The following is an 18164-nucleotide window of genomic DNA, read 5'->3' on the forward strand; positions in this document are numbered from 1 at the left end:
AGAGTTATCTGAGAGGCTGTATATCAGACTTAAGTCTTCCATAAGTGCACTGAATAAAATCTTCTCAACTTTTAGGTTGAGCATTTTTTTGGATACTTATCTGTTGAGCTCCTCCTATGAACTGTGCTAGTTTGAGAATCTAAAGATGATGACTGTGCTTACTCTTTGAAGAGGTCAGTTCACAGTGGAAGAGGCAGAACTGGGACGGTGTTGCAATCTTGTTGTACCAGGGCTAGGCAGGGAGTGAATGGAGGGTTACTATTTCACATAGGCTGATTAGGAAGGGCACCTGTGAAAAGGCAACAGGTGAGCTGGGCTGGAATGTTATGAGGGATGCCTGGGGACAGGGCTCCAGGCAGAGGAAATGGCAAGGCCAGTGCTCTCAGGGGGGAGCTGTTTTGCTTCTACAAAGGTAAGCAAAGAAGCCACTGTGACCAAGAGCAGTAAGTGTGGCCCCCAAGGGGAAGAGGAGGTCTAAACTGAAGGGGTGGGGAGCATATCACCACTGTCAAACCTTGGGCTTCTGCTCCAAGATGGGAGGCCCTGAAGGGTTTGGAGCCGAAAGAGCCACATGTTTGAACTCCGTCTTTTCAAGAACCACTCTGGCCTGCTGTCCAAAGGTGATGGTGGAGACAGTTAAGAGGTACTGCAGTCATTTCGGGAAGAGACAATGGTGGCCTGTTTTGGTGGCTGATGGAGGGGTGAGAAATGATCCGGTCTCTCATATCTTCTCATAAGATTTGCTGAAGGAATGGGAGTGGAGTGTAGGATCAAGGATTCAAGGATAACTCCAACCTGACTGCCTTGAAGGGGAGTTGGAGGTCCGGAGACTAGGGGAGAGAGGAGCTGGCTGGTGGCTGAGGGTACAGTAGGGACTGGCTTTGAGCACTTTCAGAGACGGCCCGCCAGGTCTTCCAAGTGGAGATGTTGCTCACGCAGCGAACAGGCAGCTAGGACAAATGTGAGGCTGGAATCCGAAGGAAAGAATCCTCAAAAGCATAAACAAAGGTGTGGGGGAGGGAAGGAGGGTTATAAAATATTCCTCCTGAAAAAGTTTTAAGGCTTTCAAACTTCTGTCATCACTGTTTTTATATCACTTATAATAAAGGTCTATGGCCATAAAAGTGTGTGGCAACACCATGTTGCAGGAAGTGGCTATAGCTGGTCAATAGTTTCTAAACTGTCGGCCTGAGGCCAATAGCACCAAATCTCCTGTGAGCTTGTTAGAGATGCAAATTAGTGGCCCTGCCAGACCAGACCTAGTGAATCATAAGCCCGGGGAAAAGCACAGGAACTGTTTTGACAAGTTCTCTAAGAGGTTGTTATGAAGGTTAAAGTTAAGTGAGCTAGATAAGAAATTTTAGTGTTATTTCTAGATTTTAATCATTTAAAAAGAAACTTTTAAGGTAAAATATCTTTATTGTTTGAAGAATAAAAAAGTAAACAAAAATTGGTATGACATTTCATTTCTTAGTCTTCTCAACAAGGTTATAAAAAATACAATGCCACTTAGTCTTATAAACTCTTGAAACGGTCTAGAAGCTCCTACTTAGTATTGTATAAAAAGGCACTTAAAACACCCTGGATGATAAAACAAAACCACCTCATAAATACAATTGAAATCACTTTGAGATATTTCTCAATATAGACCCATACGTAAATAGGACTTTTTTCTTTTCCAAAACATAGTATCTTCCCCAGGGTATGCCTGCAGGCATCATGAATGTGGACTGTCTTCTCCCACCTTCTGTTTTTGATATAGGTTAACAGAAATGCAAGCTAAATTCTTTTTTTTTTTTCCAATTTAATCTCTTATTTTGTTTAAGATAAAATTCTTAAATTATAACCAAGATCTTTTAGAGTGTTTTACTCATTTTCATTTTGTTTCAAATCACAATTAAAAGAAAGAGGTAGACAACGATGCAAATAAATGTTCTTTTAAAGTCCTTATATCCAGGTACCAAAATCACCCTGAACATTCCTGAAGCATGTGAACACACATGGGTGTATATTTCTAAGTATTGCTGTTGCATGGTTCTGGGTTTTGAGGATTCTGCACTAATTTAATCTTCATAAACTGATATCACAGATTTGGATATAACCAAAAACATTCAGTGCCTTCATCTACGGAAGAAGATATGTGCACTTCACATATTTCTAACTCTTCATTTTCTTTCAGGTTGGTCAAAGAATAAGCAATGTATGCCGTAAATTAAATCAAAATCCCTGCCATATGTCCTGTATGTGCTGTTGCTAATTAAAATAAGTGTATTCTTGCTGTGGAAATTCTGTGGTTTGAGAGTCTGTGAGATCATCTTTTCATCAAATGGCATAGGTAAGAAAGAGTAAATTTTTTAAACTGAGAAATACAAGTCAGATCATTAATTCATTCTCTGCACATAAAATGCTATTTTAGAGGTAAGTGAATTATTTCACCCTAAGGGTACTGTTCACTAAAGAAGTACACTAATTGTTGAAGGAATTGCCTGGACATGGTCAATTTGAAATAACAATGAAATCCAAAGATTTGGTTATTTTCCTGGCAGGATCTGAACTATTAACTAACATTTAAAAAATAATATGGGGGGGAAATATAGAGCCACTTGAATGCTTATCACTTTATTAGTGGAACCATAAATAGTAATGATTTGAATTAGTCCTAGACATTGATTGGTATGTTTAAACTGGTCCTTAATTATGCTTTTCCTGCCTTTTGTTCTGTTGCTCACCCTTTTAAGAAATGCCATGCCAATTCGCACGTGGTTGCGTTGCATGAAGCAGCTGGTACTGCCTTCCTGAGTATATGTACATGTGTTCATTTCTCATGCCTCTGCTCATACTTTTCTGTTCAAATTTTCTGTTGGATTGCATTGAAAAGCTTTTGCTGATTTTCAAGGCAGTCTTTCAGCTTATCCTCTGTCAAAGTCAGTCGCTGCTCCAAGATTGAAACAGTCTGCAAAAAAAGGAGGACAAAGTCATCAGGGCCTGGTGACCTGGTGGTGAGAATGATGGTGATAATCTCTGCACTGATCTTTTTCAGAACTGTAATGCCTACCCTCTTGCCAGGAGGTTGGCTCAGAGATGAGCTCCGGAACTTGCTCTGTTTCTGCACCCCACCACAGGGCAAAGCGCTGCCAAGCCGTTTGAGGAAAAGGGAAAAAGAGGAAGCATTTAAGGAAAAAGGAATAAATGACAGTCTCTATGGACAATTCTAACGTCTGATCTTCTAAAGCATCGATGCCAGAGAAGAGGCCACATGAGGCTGTTAAATAGTGTCCCAGGTAATGTGGAACGTGGGAGGTGGGACGGAATGCCACATGCCCCATGACTACTTAAATGGCGTCCCTGGCCATTCTGCCACAATCAATCCATATGGGCCATATCTATACTACCCTAGACAGCTGGATACCTAGCTTACCTTGAACATATAATGACTGCCACTCATTTCTGCACCCAGAAGATGACAACAGCACCTCACAGAGCTGGTAGGAAGACTGAATGAAATCAGGCATGTAAAATGCTTAAGCTAGTGCCTGGCACAACAGGACCTTATGAATCTTAGCTATTCTAACCCCTTTGGCTAGTGAGTGAGTATATGACTACACACACACACGACTACTTTTAAATTGTGATTATCGATCACTTTGCTTCAGTTTTTTTTTTTTTTTTTAACTTCACTATAAACTGGATTCAGGAAATCGCACACTAAAAAGTATCAATGAATTGTCATGAGAAAAACACCCTTGTGACCAGCACCAGGTCAAGAACTAGTCCCTCGCATGCACCTTCCCCCGTAACAGCCACTATCCTGACCACTGTAATAATAATCTGCATGTTTTTATGGTTCTATCTTTCAGGTATGCATCCCTAGAAACTACAACTTTATCTTATCCACTTAATCTGCAGATTCCCCACTTCCTTGCTTTATTTTCTTTATAATTTGTCTATTTACAGGCTCAGGCCATCTGACCTGTAGATTCCCTACCAGACTGGATTTTAGGGACTGTGTGCTCCAGATACAGTTAAATCTGTTCTTTTACTCTCCGTATTTTATATAAATTGGAAACAGGATCCAAAGGCTTGATAAGACTCAGGCTAGATCCCTCGGTATGTCTATTCTTTCTTTAGAGGGCAATGACATTCTATTTCCATTTATTAGTTGGGATGGTTTACAAAATACACTTCTCATATATTATTTGGTTCCGTTCATACAGGAAAAGCAGCATAAATGCATGGTTACTTTAGTGAATAAGTTTCAAGATAATGATTTGATTCCCTATCAGTTTGTGACAGTAATCAGTTGTTCTTTTTTTTTTTCTATTATTTAATAGTTTTTTCCCTCTCATATTCCATACTATAGATCATGACTTGTTATGACTGGCCTGGAAAACAGGCCAATCAAAATTAAAGCTGGTATGAGGTTGAGAGGAAAACTGCCTTTTAAAGGCAAGAGATGTCTGATATACACAAAGTCACCTCCAGCACAATACTGCAATACTGTTAATGATCGAAATTAACAGCAATGCTCATAATACTTTCTAATATTTCTTGGGTGCCTACTACGCTCCAAGCTTTTTGCCTGATATTTACATACATTATCACAATGCAAAAAGCAAAACCTTTTGATATGTATATTATCAACATCTATAACACTGGTTAACTCCAGTTACCTACTGTCTGAAAAATTATAATGAGAAAGTGATATTGTTGGGTTGGCCCAAATGCTCGTTTGAGTTTTTCTGTAACATCTTATAACTTACAGAAAAGCCTGAATGTTTTGGCCAACCCAAAACAATCTGTACTGAATTATAAACATTGCCATAGGGTTAGGAGATATTCAGTCATCTGTAATTGAAGTGAATCAGAATGTGTTTATTTCACTTGATTCGCCCACAGATTCACTGTTCCCATTTTGCAAGTGTGCTGTGCCTGCTTTTCACTTCTTTCGTATATGAAGGGTAGTCAGTCCTTCAAAGTTAAAAACGTAGAGACTTTCAATAAAGTTTAAAGTGATCCATTTAACCTTGAATCAGGGAAAAAGGTGAAACGGGTCACGAAGCGGATAGAGCAGAGGATGGAAAGACCCTCAAGAGGACCTGCCACTCAGTGTGACAGCGCACGTGAGGAGCCAGGGCCCTGGGAAACAGGCCCATCAAAACTAAGGCTGGCAGGAGCTCGAGAGAAAACTACATTTTAAAGGCGAGAGACGTCTGATAAACACAAAGTCACCTCCAGCACAATACTGCAAAGTAAAAATTGGTGATTTTCCTATGATTTTTCACTGAACAAATCTTATGACTCCAAGGTCTCACAAGACTTGTTCCCACAACCTGTCATGACCCATATCCATGTCCCTTAACTACAAGGTTCGGAGATGTTATCTAAAGGGTGAGATTTTTTAATTACTGGCTCCAAACCCAGAAGGGAACGTTAAAAGACCCATGCCAAGGCCTTGAATTCTCTGGAGATGAGAACTGGACATCTGGACGATTCTTAATAGCCTGGGCGATTATAATGTACAGCCAGGGTTAATTGTACATTAACTTCTATGCAAGATAACTTCTATGCAAGAGCTATTTCAACTCAAAATATTTATTCTGGGAAAGTAATCGACATCTCTAGTTCATGTCATAGCTTCTTTCTGTATAACTTGGGACAGCATCTGCTCTGACAAATATTAGTGTCCTCATCCTATTTATCAAAGAATGATAAGACTTATTCAAAAGAAACACCAAGGAGAGCTGGAAGGACAACCTTTGATGTATCCATTTTAATACACTGCTTCCATTAAATGACATCTAAATTTCCTGACCAAGAGTTGGAAGGCCTTTGGTATGTTAAGATTCATAGTATTCCTTCTTGGCAAAGGTAAACTGGCATTCAGTAAAGCAATTATCCTTCAATAAAAAAATAAATTTAAAAAATTGCTTAAATGTAATTGAAAGGGATTAAGCCATTACATCTTTCCTTTTCACTGTAAAATTATTCATTACAAGCATGACTATATAATGAAATTTAATAAAAGAATGTATACAGTCTGGTAAAAAAAAAAAAAGAATGCTGAAAGTCATCCTGTGCAGTAAAAAATAAATTACAATTTAGCATCAATGAAAAAAAAAAAAAAAAAAAGGACTGGGTAATAATCTAAAAGGGGAATGTGAAAACCTCATCTCCAGAACAGAGTGTCCTGTAAGAAGCTCTGAAATGAGGGAAGTTATACATTGGACAGAGGGAATTATGTGAAAACTAAAAGCATTGCCAATATTTCATTCTAAGTGAAATGATTAATCCCAATACATTTTTTCTTTTGGCCTTAAATATTTCTTTGATAATATCCAATATCTGAATACACTGCATCAGAAAATTCTTAGGGCAAAACATTGCTGTCTAGAATCAAATTTCTAGCATGAAGTACCACAACAGTTCTCCACTGTCTCCTCCCCTCCCTTCTGGTCCTCAGATGCCAGATACAGGACGGTGTGTGTATGCACACACGTTTACATACGCATGGGCTCAGACCTTGCCTCCACAGGACCTAGAGCATCTCAGCAGAGCACGTGCTGCTCTGTTAACTACCACCTGTGAGCTTGCTAAGAAAGAAAGTATCCCCCGCTGCTCTGCCAGTTCTGCAGCCTGCTGTAACCAGGATTTTGTACATCCTACCTCTAAGTGTGAAGCATGCCAACCCACCTGTGTCAAAACATTGAGCTGTTCCATAATATGCTCTAATGCGTCGGTCACAGCAAGCGGTATGCTTCTTTGACTCTCAGTAGGGAGGTCGCTTATGTCTTCTGTTTTCTTTTTCAAGACTGTAGGTGAACATTCTGATGCCATTAAAGAAGGATTCAAGAAATATCCGCAGATCTCTTCACCCGTGTCTGGTAGAGTTCGAACAGTTGTTTCTGTTGTCTTTGACACCACAGAAAAGATGGGAAGAGTTATATTTTCCAAACTTTAAAAATTATATATAAAATATATATACAGTTTCAATACTCCTCTTTTAAAAGCCCAACTTGCATTAGTTTTCATCTTCAACTACTGCAAATTACAAGAGGAAAAAAAGGCTAAAAAAGAGAATGGAGGAAATTCACAATTCTCCTTGATTTTTTTTCAGTGAAATAGAGTTTGTATGTTGTATGTATCTGTCTGAAGGATGAGGGGTTATACATTTAAACAGGTTGTTAAATGCTAATTCTTGATTTTAAAAGTCACGTCAATTAAGATGACTGTTATTTGACTTCTGAGGGGAGGAGACAAGATGGCAGCCTACAAGGACTTGGGCTTGAGTCCTCTCGTGAAACACCAAAACTACAACCAACTGCTGAAGAACCACTGACAAAAAGACTGAAGCCCATCAGAAGATATTCTACACTCAAAGATGAAAAGGAAGACACAGCAAGGTGGTAGGAGCGGTGCTTTCCCAAAATAATAAAGTCCCATAACCACTGGGTAGGTAATAATTAAATAATTAAACCACAGAGGTATTCCCACAGGAGGGAGAGTGCTGAGCCTCACTTGAGGTTCCCGAACCTGGGGGTCTGGCATCAGGAGGAGGAGCCTCTGACTTTGAAGAGCTTAAGTATGGGAGCTCCACAGGACTGGGTGAAACAGAGACTCCACTCTTGGAGGGCACCCATAAGATTTCAAATGCACCACGAGCCAGGGTAAGGTAGTGACCCCACAGGAGCTTGGGCCACGCTGCCTAAGGGTCTTGGAGGGTCTCCTGGGGAGCTGGGGCTGTGGCTCACTGTAGGGTCAAGGACACTAATGGCAGAGATGCTGGGGAATATTCACCGACATGAACTCTCCTTGAGGTTGCCACTTTCACACTGAGAACACAGCCAACAGGCTCCAGTGTTGGAACACCTCACGACAAACAACAACAAGGTGGGAATGCCTTGGGAACACCTCCCAGTGGAGGGGGCCCCACCCATCAGCAGACACACCGCCTAAAGTTGTCCTGAATGTACAGCCACCTCTAAACACACACCATGACACAGCCCTCCCACTGGGAAACCTGCACAAAGCTCTTAGACCAGACACACCCAGCAGGAGGCAGATACCAGAAGCAAGAGGAACTACAATCTTTCAGTCTGTGAAACAGAAATTGCAATCATAGAGAGTTAGACAAAGTAAGACGACGGAGAAATATGTTCCAGACGAAGGAACAAAATAAAACCCCAGAAGAACAATTAACACAGAGGGGAGATAGGCAAACTACCTAAAAAAGAACTCAGAATAATGACAGTAAAGATGATCCATGATATCAGAAAAAGAATGGGGGCGCGGGCCAAGAAGATACAAGAAAATATAAAGAGCAAGAAAACATAAACAACAAACAGTTGAACTATACAATAACTGAAATGAAAAATACACTCCATGGAATCAATGGCACAATAAATGAAGCAAAAGAAGAAATAAGTGAGCTGAAAGACAGATGGGTGGAAACACTGCCATGGAACAGAATAAAGAATGAAAAGAAATGAGGACACTCTCAGAACCTCTGGAACAACATTAAATGCACCAACATTCCCCTTATAGGGGTCCTAGAAGAAGAGAGAAAGGGTCTGAAAATATCTGAAGAGATAATAGGCAAAAACTTAACTAACTTGGGAATGGAAACAGTCACACAAGTTCAGGAAGTGCAGAGAGTCCCATATATTAATAGATAAACCCAAGGAGGAACACACCAAGACTAAGACATATTAATTAAACTGACAAAAATACAGTTGACACCACAGAAATACAAAGAACCATAAGAGACTACTACAAACAACTATATGCCAATAAAGTGGACAACCTAGAAGAAATGGACAAATTCTTAGAAAGGTACAATCTTCCAAGACTGAATTAGGAAGAAACAGAAAGTACGAACCGACAAATCACAAGTACTGAAAGTGAAACTGATTTTAAAAATTCCTAACTAAAGTCCAGGACCAGACAGCATCATAGCTAAAGTCTATCAAATATTTGGAAAACAGGAAACATCTATCCCTCTGAAACTATTCCAAAAAACTGCAAAAGAAGAAGCACTCCCACACTTATTCTATGAGGCCACAATCATCCTGATTCCAAAACCAGACAAACTGTTGAAGTGGAAGTCGCTCAGCCATGTCCGACTCTTTGCAACCCCGTGGAATTCTCCTGGCCAGAACACTGGAGTGGGTAGCTGTTCTCTTCTCCAGGGGATCTTCCCAACCCAGTGACTGAACCCAGGTCTCCCTCATTGCAGGCGGATTCTTTAGCAGCTGAGCCACCAGGGAAGCAAAACCAGACAAAGATACCACAAATGAAGAAAATTACAGGGCAATATCACTGAACACAGATGCAAAAATTCTCAACAAAATGATAGCAAAGCAAATCCAACGATACGTTTAAAGGATCATCTACCATGATCAAGTGGGCTTTATCCTAGGGATGCAAGGACTTTTCCATGTCCGCAAGTCAATCAGTGTGATATACCACATTAACAAATTGAATAATAAAAACCACACGATCCTCTCAATAGATGTAGAAAAAGCTTTTGCCAAAACCCAACATCCATTAATGATTAAACAACAACAACAACTCTCCAGGATGTGGTCATAGACGGAACCTACCTCAACATATCAAAGGCCATATATGGCAAACCTACAACTGACATCATACTCAATGGTGAAAAACTGAAAACATTTCCTCTAAAATCAAGAACAGGATGAAGATGTCCACTCTTGCCACTTTAATTCAACATAGTTTTGGAAGATCTAGCCATGCCAATCAGGGAAGAAAAAGAAATAAAAGGAATCTAAATTAGAAAAGAAATAAAACAGTCATAGTTTGCAGGTGATATGATACTGTGTGTGAAGTGTTAAGACACTCAGTCATGTCTGACTCTTTGCGACCTCACAGGCTGTAGCCCACCAGGCTCCTTTGTCCATGGGATTCTCCAGGCAAGAATACTGGAGTGGGTAGCCATTCCCTTCTCCAGGGGATCTTCTCAACCCAGGGATTGAACCCGGGTCTCCTGCATTGCAGGAAGATTCTTTACTGTCTGAACTACCAGGGAAGACCAACATGATTCTATACGTCAATAATCCTCAAGATGCTACCGGAAACCTACTAGAGTTCATCAGTGAATTTGGTAAAGTTTCAGGATAAAAACTTAACATACAGATATCTCTTCCCTTTCTATACACTAACAAACAAGGAAAGATCAGAAAGAGAAATTAAGGGACAATCCCATTTACCGTTACTTCAAAAAGAATAAAATGCCTAGGAATAAACCTACCTAATGAGGCAATTAAAAGACGCTACTCTTCAGAAGGAAAGTTATGACCAACCTAGATAGCATACTGAAAAGCAGAGACATTACTTTGCCAACAAAGGTCCATCTAGTCAAAGTTGTGGTTTTTCCTGTGGTCATGTATGGATGTGAGAGTTGGACTGTGAAGAAGGCTGAGTGCCGAAGAATTGATGCTTTTGAACTGTGGTGCTGGAGAAGACTCTTGAGAGTCCCTTGGACTGCAAGGAGATCAACCCTGGGATCCCTTTGGAAGGAATGATGCTAAAGCTGAAACTCTAGTACTTTGGCCACCTCATGCAAAGAGTTGACTCATTGGAAAAGACTCTGATGCTGGGAGGGATTGGGGGCAGGAGGAGAAGGGGACCACAGAGGATGAGATGGATGGATGGCATCACTGACTCGATGGACGTGAGTCTGAGTGAACTCCGGGAGTTGGTGATGGACAGGAAGGCCTGGAGTGCTGTGATTCATGGGGTCACAAAGAGTCGGACACGACTGAGCAACTGAACTAAACTGAACTGAATGAGGCAAAAGACCTGTACCATACTCTGAAAACTTTAGGATGCTGATAAAAGAAATTGAAGATGACAGAAACAGATGAAAAGATATCTTTTCATATCTTTTTTTAGATGAATCAATATTGTTAAAATGGACATACTACCCAAAGGAATCTACAGATTTAATATAATCCCTATGAAACTACCAATGGCATTTTTCACAGAATTAGAACAAAAATTTTTTAATTTGTATGGAAACACATAAGACTCTGAATAGCCAAAGCAACCTTGGGAAAGAAAAATGGAGCTGGAGGAATCAGGCTCCCTGACTTCAGATCATACCAAAAAGCTACAGTAATCAAGACAGTATGGTACTGGCACAGACACAGAAATATAGATCAATGGAACAGGACAGATGCCCAGAAATAAACGTATAACCTATGGTCAGTTAATCTATGACAAAGAAGGCAAGAATATACAATGGAGAAAAGACAGTCTCTTCAATAAGCTGGGGAACTGGATAGCTACATGGGAAAGAATGAAATTAGAACGTTTCTAACACCATACACTCTCATAAGTCTTTGTGCCATCAGTAGAGCACTTATCACTTCTTGTTCTATTTGTGTTTTCGTGTCTATATTCCCTAGCAGATTATGAGGGTCACTCTCTAAGAGACATAACTGCATCATTTTTCTTCCTAAGGTGCCTAGCATAGAGTATGAGACACAGACTGGGCTCAACATTTGTTAAACTAAATTCAACTGACTGTCCTACATCTGATGAGCCATCAACAAAATGTAAATATTAATAATTTGACAGTATTTGGAGAGAAGTAAAAACTTAAAGTTAAGATAATACCATTCTCTACTAAAAATTAGTCTTAAACGCCTCCTAAAGGTACAGTCTCTTCCCAGGTGGCACAGTTGGTAAAGAATCCACCTGCCAGTGCAGGAGATACAAGAGATGTGGGTTTGATCCCTGGATCTGGAAGATCTGCTGGAGAAGGAAATAGCAACCCACTCCAGTATTCTTGCCTGGAAAATTCCACAGACACAGGAGCTTGGTGGGCTACAGTTCATGGGGTCATAAGCAGTCAGACATGAGCACACACACACACACACGTATGCACGCACACACGCGTGCGCGCGCGCACACACACACACACACACACACACACACACACACACAGGTACAATGAGGGAGCAATATAAGCATTCATCACTTACCTGAAAATCACTGCTTGATTTTTATCCCCTGAAAGTATATTTGATGGTTTCTGGTGATATAGCATAAGGATTTTCGGACAAGCATGAATGCAAAAGGAGGCACTTCACATGTAAAGTGAAAGTGAACGTTGCTCAGTCATGTCCGACTCTTTGTAACCCCAGGGACTATACAGTCCATGGAATTCTCTAGGCCAGAATACTGGAGTGGGTAGCCTTTCCCTTCTCCAGGGGATCTTCCCAACACAGGGATTGAACCCAAGTCTCCCCCATTGCAGGCAGATTCTTTTCTCCTGCGCCACCTGGGAAGCCCTAAAATAAGTCCGTTTGGGCTTATTATTAACATTTCTAGTTTTGCTTTAATTCTGTAAGTAGAAAATAAAACAAAGCGAGAACAGTCTATCTAAAAGTGGTCTTGACCCCTCCAGCTAAAGTAAGTTTCCCATCATTGAAGGTTCAAAAATAGACTTGGGATGGTCACTTGTCAGGGATATTGTGAGAAATATACAAACATCAGATCAGGAAATTCAAACTGAATGCCCTTTAAAAGTCCTTTCCATTCCTGACATTCTGAGAGTTTTTAAGTCACTACACACACACTACTCTCTCTCTTATAAAATGCCTGCCTGAAATAGACTAGGATAACAAAAAATATCTTTTGCCTAGACAAAAATAAAAGCAAAGACTACTTTTCAAAGAAAGAATGGATCATTTATTTTCAATGAGAACATTCAGAATCAAGATTAGAAACTCCAATTATCTTTATATGGTATCTAAAACAATGAAGATATACCATTTATTCAAACAAGATTGTTTTATTTTAGCATGTATGGGTCTGGAAAATTCTAGATGCCAGAGATATTAGGAACTAGATATAGGAGTATATTAGGAATTAGGTATAAGAGTATATTAGTTTCCTACCATGACTTAAATTACTCACAAGTTTAGTGGCTTAAACAACACAGATTTACTCTCTTAAAGTTCTGAAGGTCCAGATCGATTTTATGGGGCTAAAGTCAAGGTGTCAGCAGAGTTCCCCCCAGAGTTCCTTCTGGTGGTTCTGGGGGCAATCTATCCTTGCCCTTTCCAGCTCCTTGAGGATGCTGCCACTTGTAGCTCTAGGCTCCACCACTCTGACCTCCACTTCTCTACTTTCCATGCCTCCCTCTTCACCCTCTAAGGATCATTGTGATTGCACTGGACCATAATCTGGGATAATCTCCCCATCCCAAGATCCTTCACTTGATCATATTTGCAAAGCCCCTTTGCCAGGTGCATGCCTGCTTGGATGCTCAGTGGCTTCAGTTGTGTCTGACTCTTAGCGGCTCCGTGGGCCATAGGCCGCCAGGTTCCTCTGTCCATGGGATTCTCCACACAAGAATACTGGAGTGGTTGCCATGCCCTCCTCCAGGGGATCTTCCCTACCCAGTGATCGAACTGGCATCTCTTCTGTCTCCTGAATTGGCAGGTAGGTTCTTTACCACTAGTGCCACCTGGGAAGCCATGTAAAGAAAGACATTGACAGATGCTGGGGACGAGGACATGGACATCTTTCTGGACCATTACTCTGCCTAATGCAAGAAGTGAATGAACAAAAGAGACCCTGTTGACATGGGCTTATATTCCAGTGGGTAAATATATAGATATGTGATGTAATCTCAGGTAGTAACAAGGGTTATAAAGAAACATAAAGCTGGGTAAGGTGTTACATTATGATTTCGCTCCACTGATGATGCATTTTTTAATGGGAAGAAAGGTAGAGAATAAATTTGGGGCATGTTAAGTTTGAGATGCTTATGTGATTTCCAAAGGGAAAAGTCATGGATATAACTGGAAATACATGAATCTAGATTTCTGTGGAGAGCCTGGGGCTAAAGATATAAATTTGGGAATTATCAAAATATATATGGGCTTCCCAGGTGGTGCTAGTCATAAAGAATCTGCCTACAATACAGGAGACCCAGGTTTGATCCCTGGTCCAGGAAGATTCCTTGAGGAAAGGAAGAGCAACCCACTCCAGTATTCTTGCCTGGGAAATCCCATGGACAGAGGAGACTGGCAGGCTATAGTCGATGGGGTTGCAGAGTCGGACACAACTGAAGTGGCTTAGCACGCAGCATAGAACATATATATATTTACCAGTTTTTACAATGGATATAAATGAACAGCCAGGTGAAGAGGTACATAAGGCAAGGTCTGGAAGGGTACCACTTGCAGAAGCTTCTGTTCCCTTGGAGTTGGGGTGTGAGGCATGTAACTCTTTATGGCAATGAGTCTAAGAACCAAACAGAATAACTGCAAAGACTTTAGAAGGCAGGAAGAAAGGAGGAGGAAAGGAGACTCGCGGCTCATGTAGAAGGAGAGGTGCTGGACTAGAAGCCAAGTGAGGAGAAGGGAGTGGTCACCAAGACCAAGTCCTGCAGAAAGACTGATGTGGCTGAGCCATTGGAACCTTGACAGGAGTGGAACGGTGGGGGCAAAAGCTGAACTGGGGTGAATTCCGAAAAGTGAAAAAGGAAAATGAAAGCAGGAAGACTGAATGTATGCCTTTCTTTTAAGGAGTTTTGCCAAAAAGGAGAGCAATGCGATGGGACTTGGAAACAGACGAGGGGTCAAATGAAGTTTTCCTTTTGAAAGATGAGAACTACATTACAAATGTGTGCTGATGAAAAAGATCAAACAGAAAGACAGCACTGATGTCCCAGGACAGGGAGGGTTAGGCTTAGGGTTAGGCACTACTGACAGCTCCTGGAGTTTTGTATGAATAAATTTAAGGGGAAGTCAGTCAGCATGGCTGGCTAGTCAAGTTCAGTTGCTTGGGTGTACAGAGTTGGCAGAAAAATTTAATCAGGCTGAAGTTTTTTTGGGTGACTACAATGGAGAGAGAAAGGGGGCAAGGGCGTGGCTATGATGATGACTATAGAATCTAAGCCCACAAAGAAGAGATGTGCACACAGACACAGAACGTGAGCAATAAAAAGGCAGAGGCTCGGTGGATTGGAGCTCCTTCTGGGGCTGATGAATTATCAAACCTGGAAGACTAGAGAAAGTGGTGGCCAGTGAGTGGGAGGCTTTACACCGAGTTTACCATCAACACAAAGGATTCAGATGGTTACTGAGTTCATCTGAGAATCCTGACCAGGAGAGGACGGATGCATTTCAGAAGTGAGTCAGAGTGTTGCTCTGCCTTTGGTTCTTGCCTTGAGGTCAAAAGCCAGTGTTAACCAAGGTGTGGATAGGTCAATCAGAGAAACGGAACACAGAGCTATGGAGTCACCCGTATGGGCTTGTCACAGGGCCACAACACAGGCAGGATTCGTTTTCGGTTTCTAACACTCTTAGGAAGAAAAGGCTGTTCATCCTGAAAGAGAAAACCACATCTATTTCATATCTGCACAGTGTATTGTACATCCTTGTAAGAACATACTTATCTGATCCAGTCGGATTGATTTAAAAATATTTCTAGGATAGGATCAGAGAATGTCATGTGAAATTTGTGTCTCCCAGACTAAATTCGCTGAGCTGAGAAAGCCTTCTGTTTATCCCTTGGGAAAAATCATACATCTTTTTTTTTCTCAAAGAGAGAAAAAAGAGGCTTTGGGGATAATGTTTTACTGAGGGCTTTGATTTCTCTTCTTCAAACCAAATTGGAAAATTTCATTTTTGTCAGAAGACTTGAAAAACACCCCTGCCTCAATGCAGCTATCAACTAGAATATCTGAATGATTAATTCAGTGCCCTTGGAAATGACAGCCAAGGCCATAAATCTGTCTGTCTTTGTTTTTAATCTTTACTATCATCTCCAGAGAAGCTTATTAGTTTTGAAGCCATGAATAGGTAGGATAGAGGTAGGAAAAATAAATCTGTGCAAAAATATCCTTCCATGTTTCATGATTAGGCAAACATAAGCTATGAATCCCTTAAAGGAATATTTGTCTTCAAATGCCCTGTGCTGAGTCTCAAATCGTGCACTGTATCAGGTAAATCTTAATTAATGATAAAGCACTACCCAGAATTATCTAGGGGAAGTGGAGAAAGAGAGCAGGCAGTCCATGAACTAAAATTAGTACTCTCCCTTCGGAGTTAGAATAAAACTAAAAATGCTGTTCCCAGTATTCTAGATGAATATAAAACTAATAAAACTTTCTGTAAATTCCAAAGAGAAAACACGTAGTTTTTACATTTCTTGTAAATCCTGCTGTTATACCCCAAAGGCCTACAGAGTAAGGAATTTATTCTTATTATCTCTTTCCTAAAGAATCAACAAGAACATGTTATGCAAACTGCTGAAATGACTAGGGTAGAAATCAACCATTATTTACAGCAATACCTCACTCTGTTCAAAAAAGGTGTGTGTGCGCGTGAATCTAAATTCTGAGGCAGGTAGTAGCTTATCCTGTACAGTGATGTACTGCTTTAAAAGATGTTTTACATTCAAGTAAGGATCACACCTTGCAAAAACTGAAGTTTGATTTGGAAGACCACACTTGGTTTAGCTGCACTCACATCATGTCTCAAAAAAAAAAAAAAAAAAAACACCCATCTGTTCATCTTTCAGAAAGCTGCCCCTTCCCTGTATGCACATCAACCATCCAGTGAAATTAATATAGGCATGAATAAGAGATGTAACCTCACTGCAACACTAACATTTCTGAATGAATCTGGAATCCTTCTCTTTTCATCTCATAATAACTGATGTTTTTAAGTTCCAATTTTGCTCTTAAAATTCAATGAAAATACCAAGTGAAGTTGAGTCAAAAAGAGAAAGACAAATACCATGATATCACTGATATGTGGAATCTAAAATATGACATAAAAGAACTTATCTGTGAAACAGACTCACAAACATTGAGAACAGCCTTGTGGTTGTCAAGAAGGTGGGGGAGGAATGGCTCAGGAGTTTGCGGTCAGCAGAAACAAACTCATATATGGAATGGATACACAAGGTCCTACTGGATACCACAGGGAACTATACTCAGTGTCCTATGATAAACCGTAATGGAAACCAACAGGAAAAGGAATGCATATATATGTGTAGCTGAATCACTGTGCTGCACAGCACAGATTACCATACACTGTAAATCAGTTGTAATCAACTTTTAAAGAAATTCAGTGAAAAGGTGTGAGAATAATAAAGCACCCCTCTCCCCCACCTTAAGAAATAAAGTCTACTCCACCTCTCCCTCTTAAAGGATGCCACCATCTCGAATATGGTGTCTGTCACCCCAAGCTATGTCCCTTTGCTTTTATCACATAAGCTGACATTCCTAAACAGCAGTATTGCTTTTACATGTATTCAAGTTCACATAAAAAGTATTGTATTAGATCCCTTTAGTAGTTTCTGTTAACCAATATTGTTGGATTTGCTACAGATAAGTCTGCTTCACTTATTTTCACTGCCAAATAGCATTCCACTGGTGGATTATTCCATAATTTATGTATCCTTTGTACTGGTAACTAGCATTGAATTCCATAGTAAGCACTCTTATAAATGTGCCTAGTACACAGGAAGGTGAGTTTCTCTAGAGTCATAGTTTTACCAGATATTCTCCCAAATGGTGGGATCTACCTACTGTTCCCTGAGAAGAAGAAAATCTCCCCCTTTTCTACAAAGTCAAAAATATTTGATAGACATTTTCAATTTTAACAAAATAATGGACAGGAAATGATTTCCCAAAGTTTTAATTTTACTGTGCATTTCTTTGATTACCGATGACTTGAGCATATTTTACGTGTATACTGATCATTCTTCTGCAAATTGCCTATTTAAGTCTTCTGTCCACTGTTTAGTTGGTCTACTTCTCTTTTTTCTAATTAATATTTAAGAGTGCCTCATATAGAGAACTGCAAATCAGAACTACAGTGAGGTACCACTTCACGCTGGTTAGAACGGCCATCATTTAAAAAAAAAATAGAATTACCATGTAACATGGCAATCCCACTCCTGGGCATATATCCAGACAAAACTACTATAATTCAAAAAGATACATGCACACTTATGTTCATAGCAGCACGATTCACAACAGCTAAGACAAGGAGGCAACCTAAAGGTCCTTTCACAGATGAATGGATAAATCAGATGTGGTACATACACACAGTGCTATTCAGTCATAAAAGAGAATGACACCATGCCTTTTGCAGCAATATGGATGTGACTAAAGA

The 18164-nt window shown here is 40.2% G+C and overlaps 1 protein-coding gene across 1 annotated transcript in view; it reads right to left on the reverse strand.

The window, feature by feature from the left end:
- Window positions 1-2848: 2848 nt before the first annotated feature.
- POC1B (POC1 centriolar protein B) overlaps window positions 2849-18164 on the reverse strand; it is a 104636-nt gene continuing 89320 nt past the window's right edge. The window contains exons 11-12 of the mRNA XM_052640477.1: window positions 6691-6909; window positions 2849-2953 (exon numbers count right to left, since the gene is read on the reverse strand). Of these exons, the coding sequence (XP_052496437.1) occupies window positions 2849-2953; window positions 6691-6909 (324 nt within the window). The remainder of the gene's footprint in view (window positions 2954-6690; window positions 6910-18164) is intronic.

Source organism: Budorcas taxicolor, chromosome 5 (genome assembly GCF_023091745.1).
Source record: "Budorcas taxicolor isolate Tak-1 chromosome 5, Takin1.1, whole genome shotgun sequence".
Classification (NCBI taxonomy): Eukaryota; Metazoa; Chordata; class Mammalia; order Artiodactyla; family Bovidae; genus Budorcas; species Budorcas taxicolor.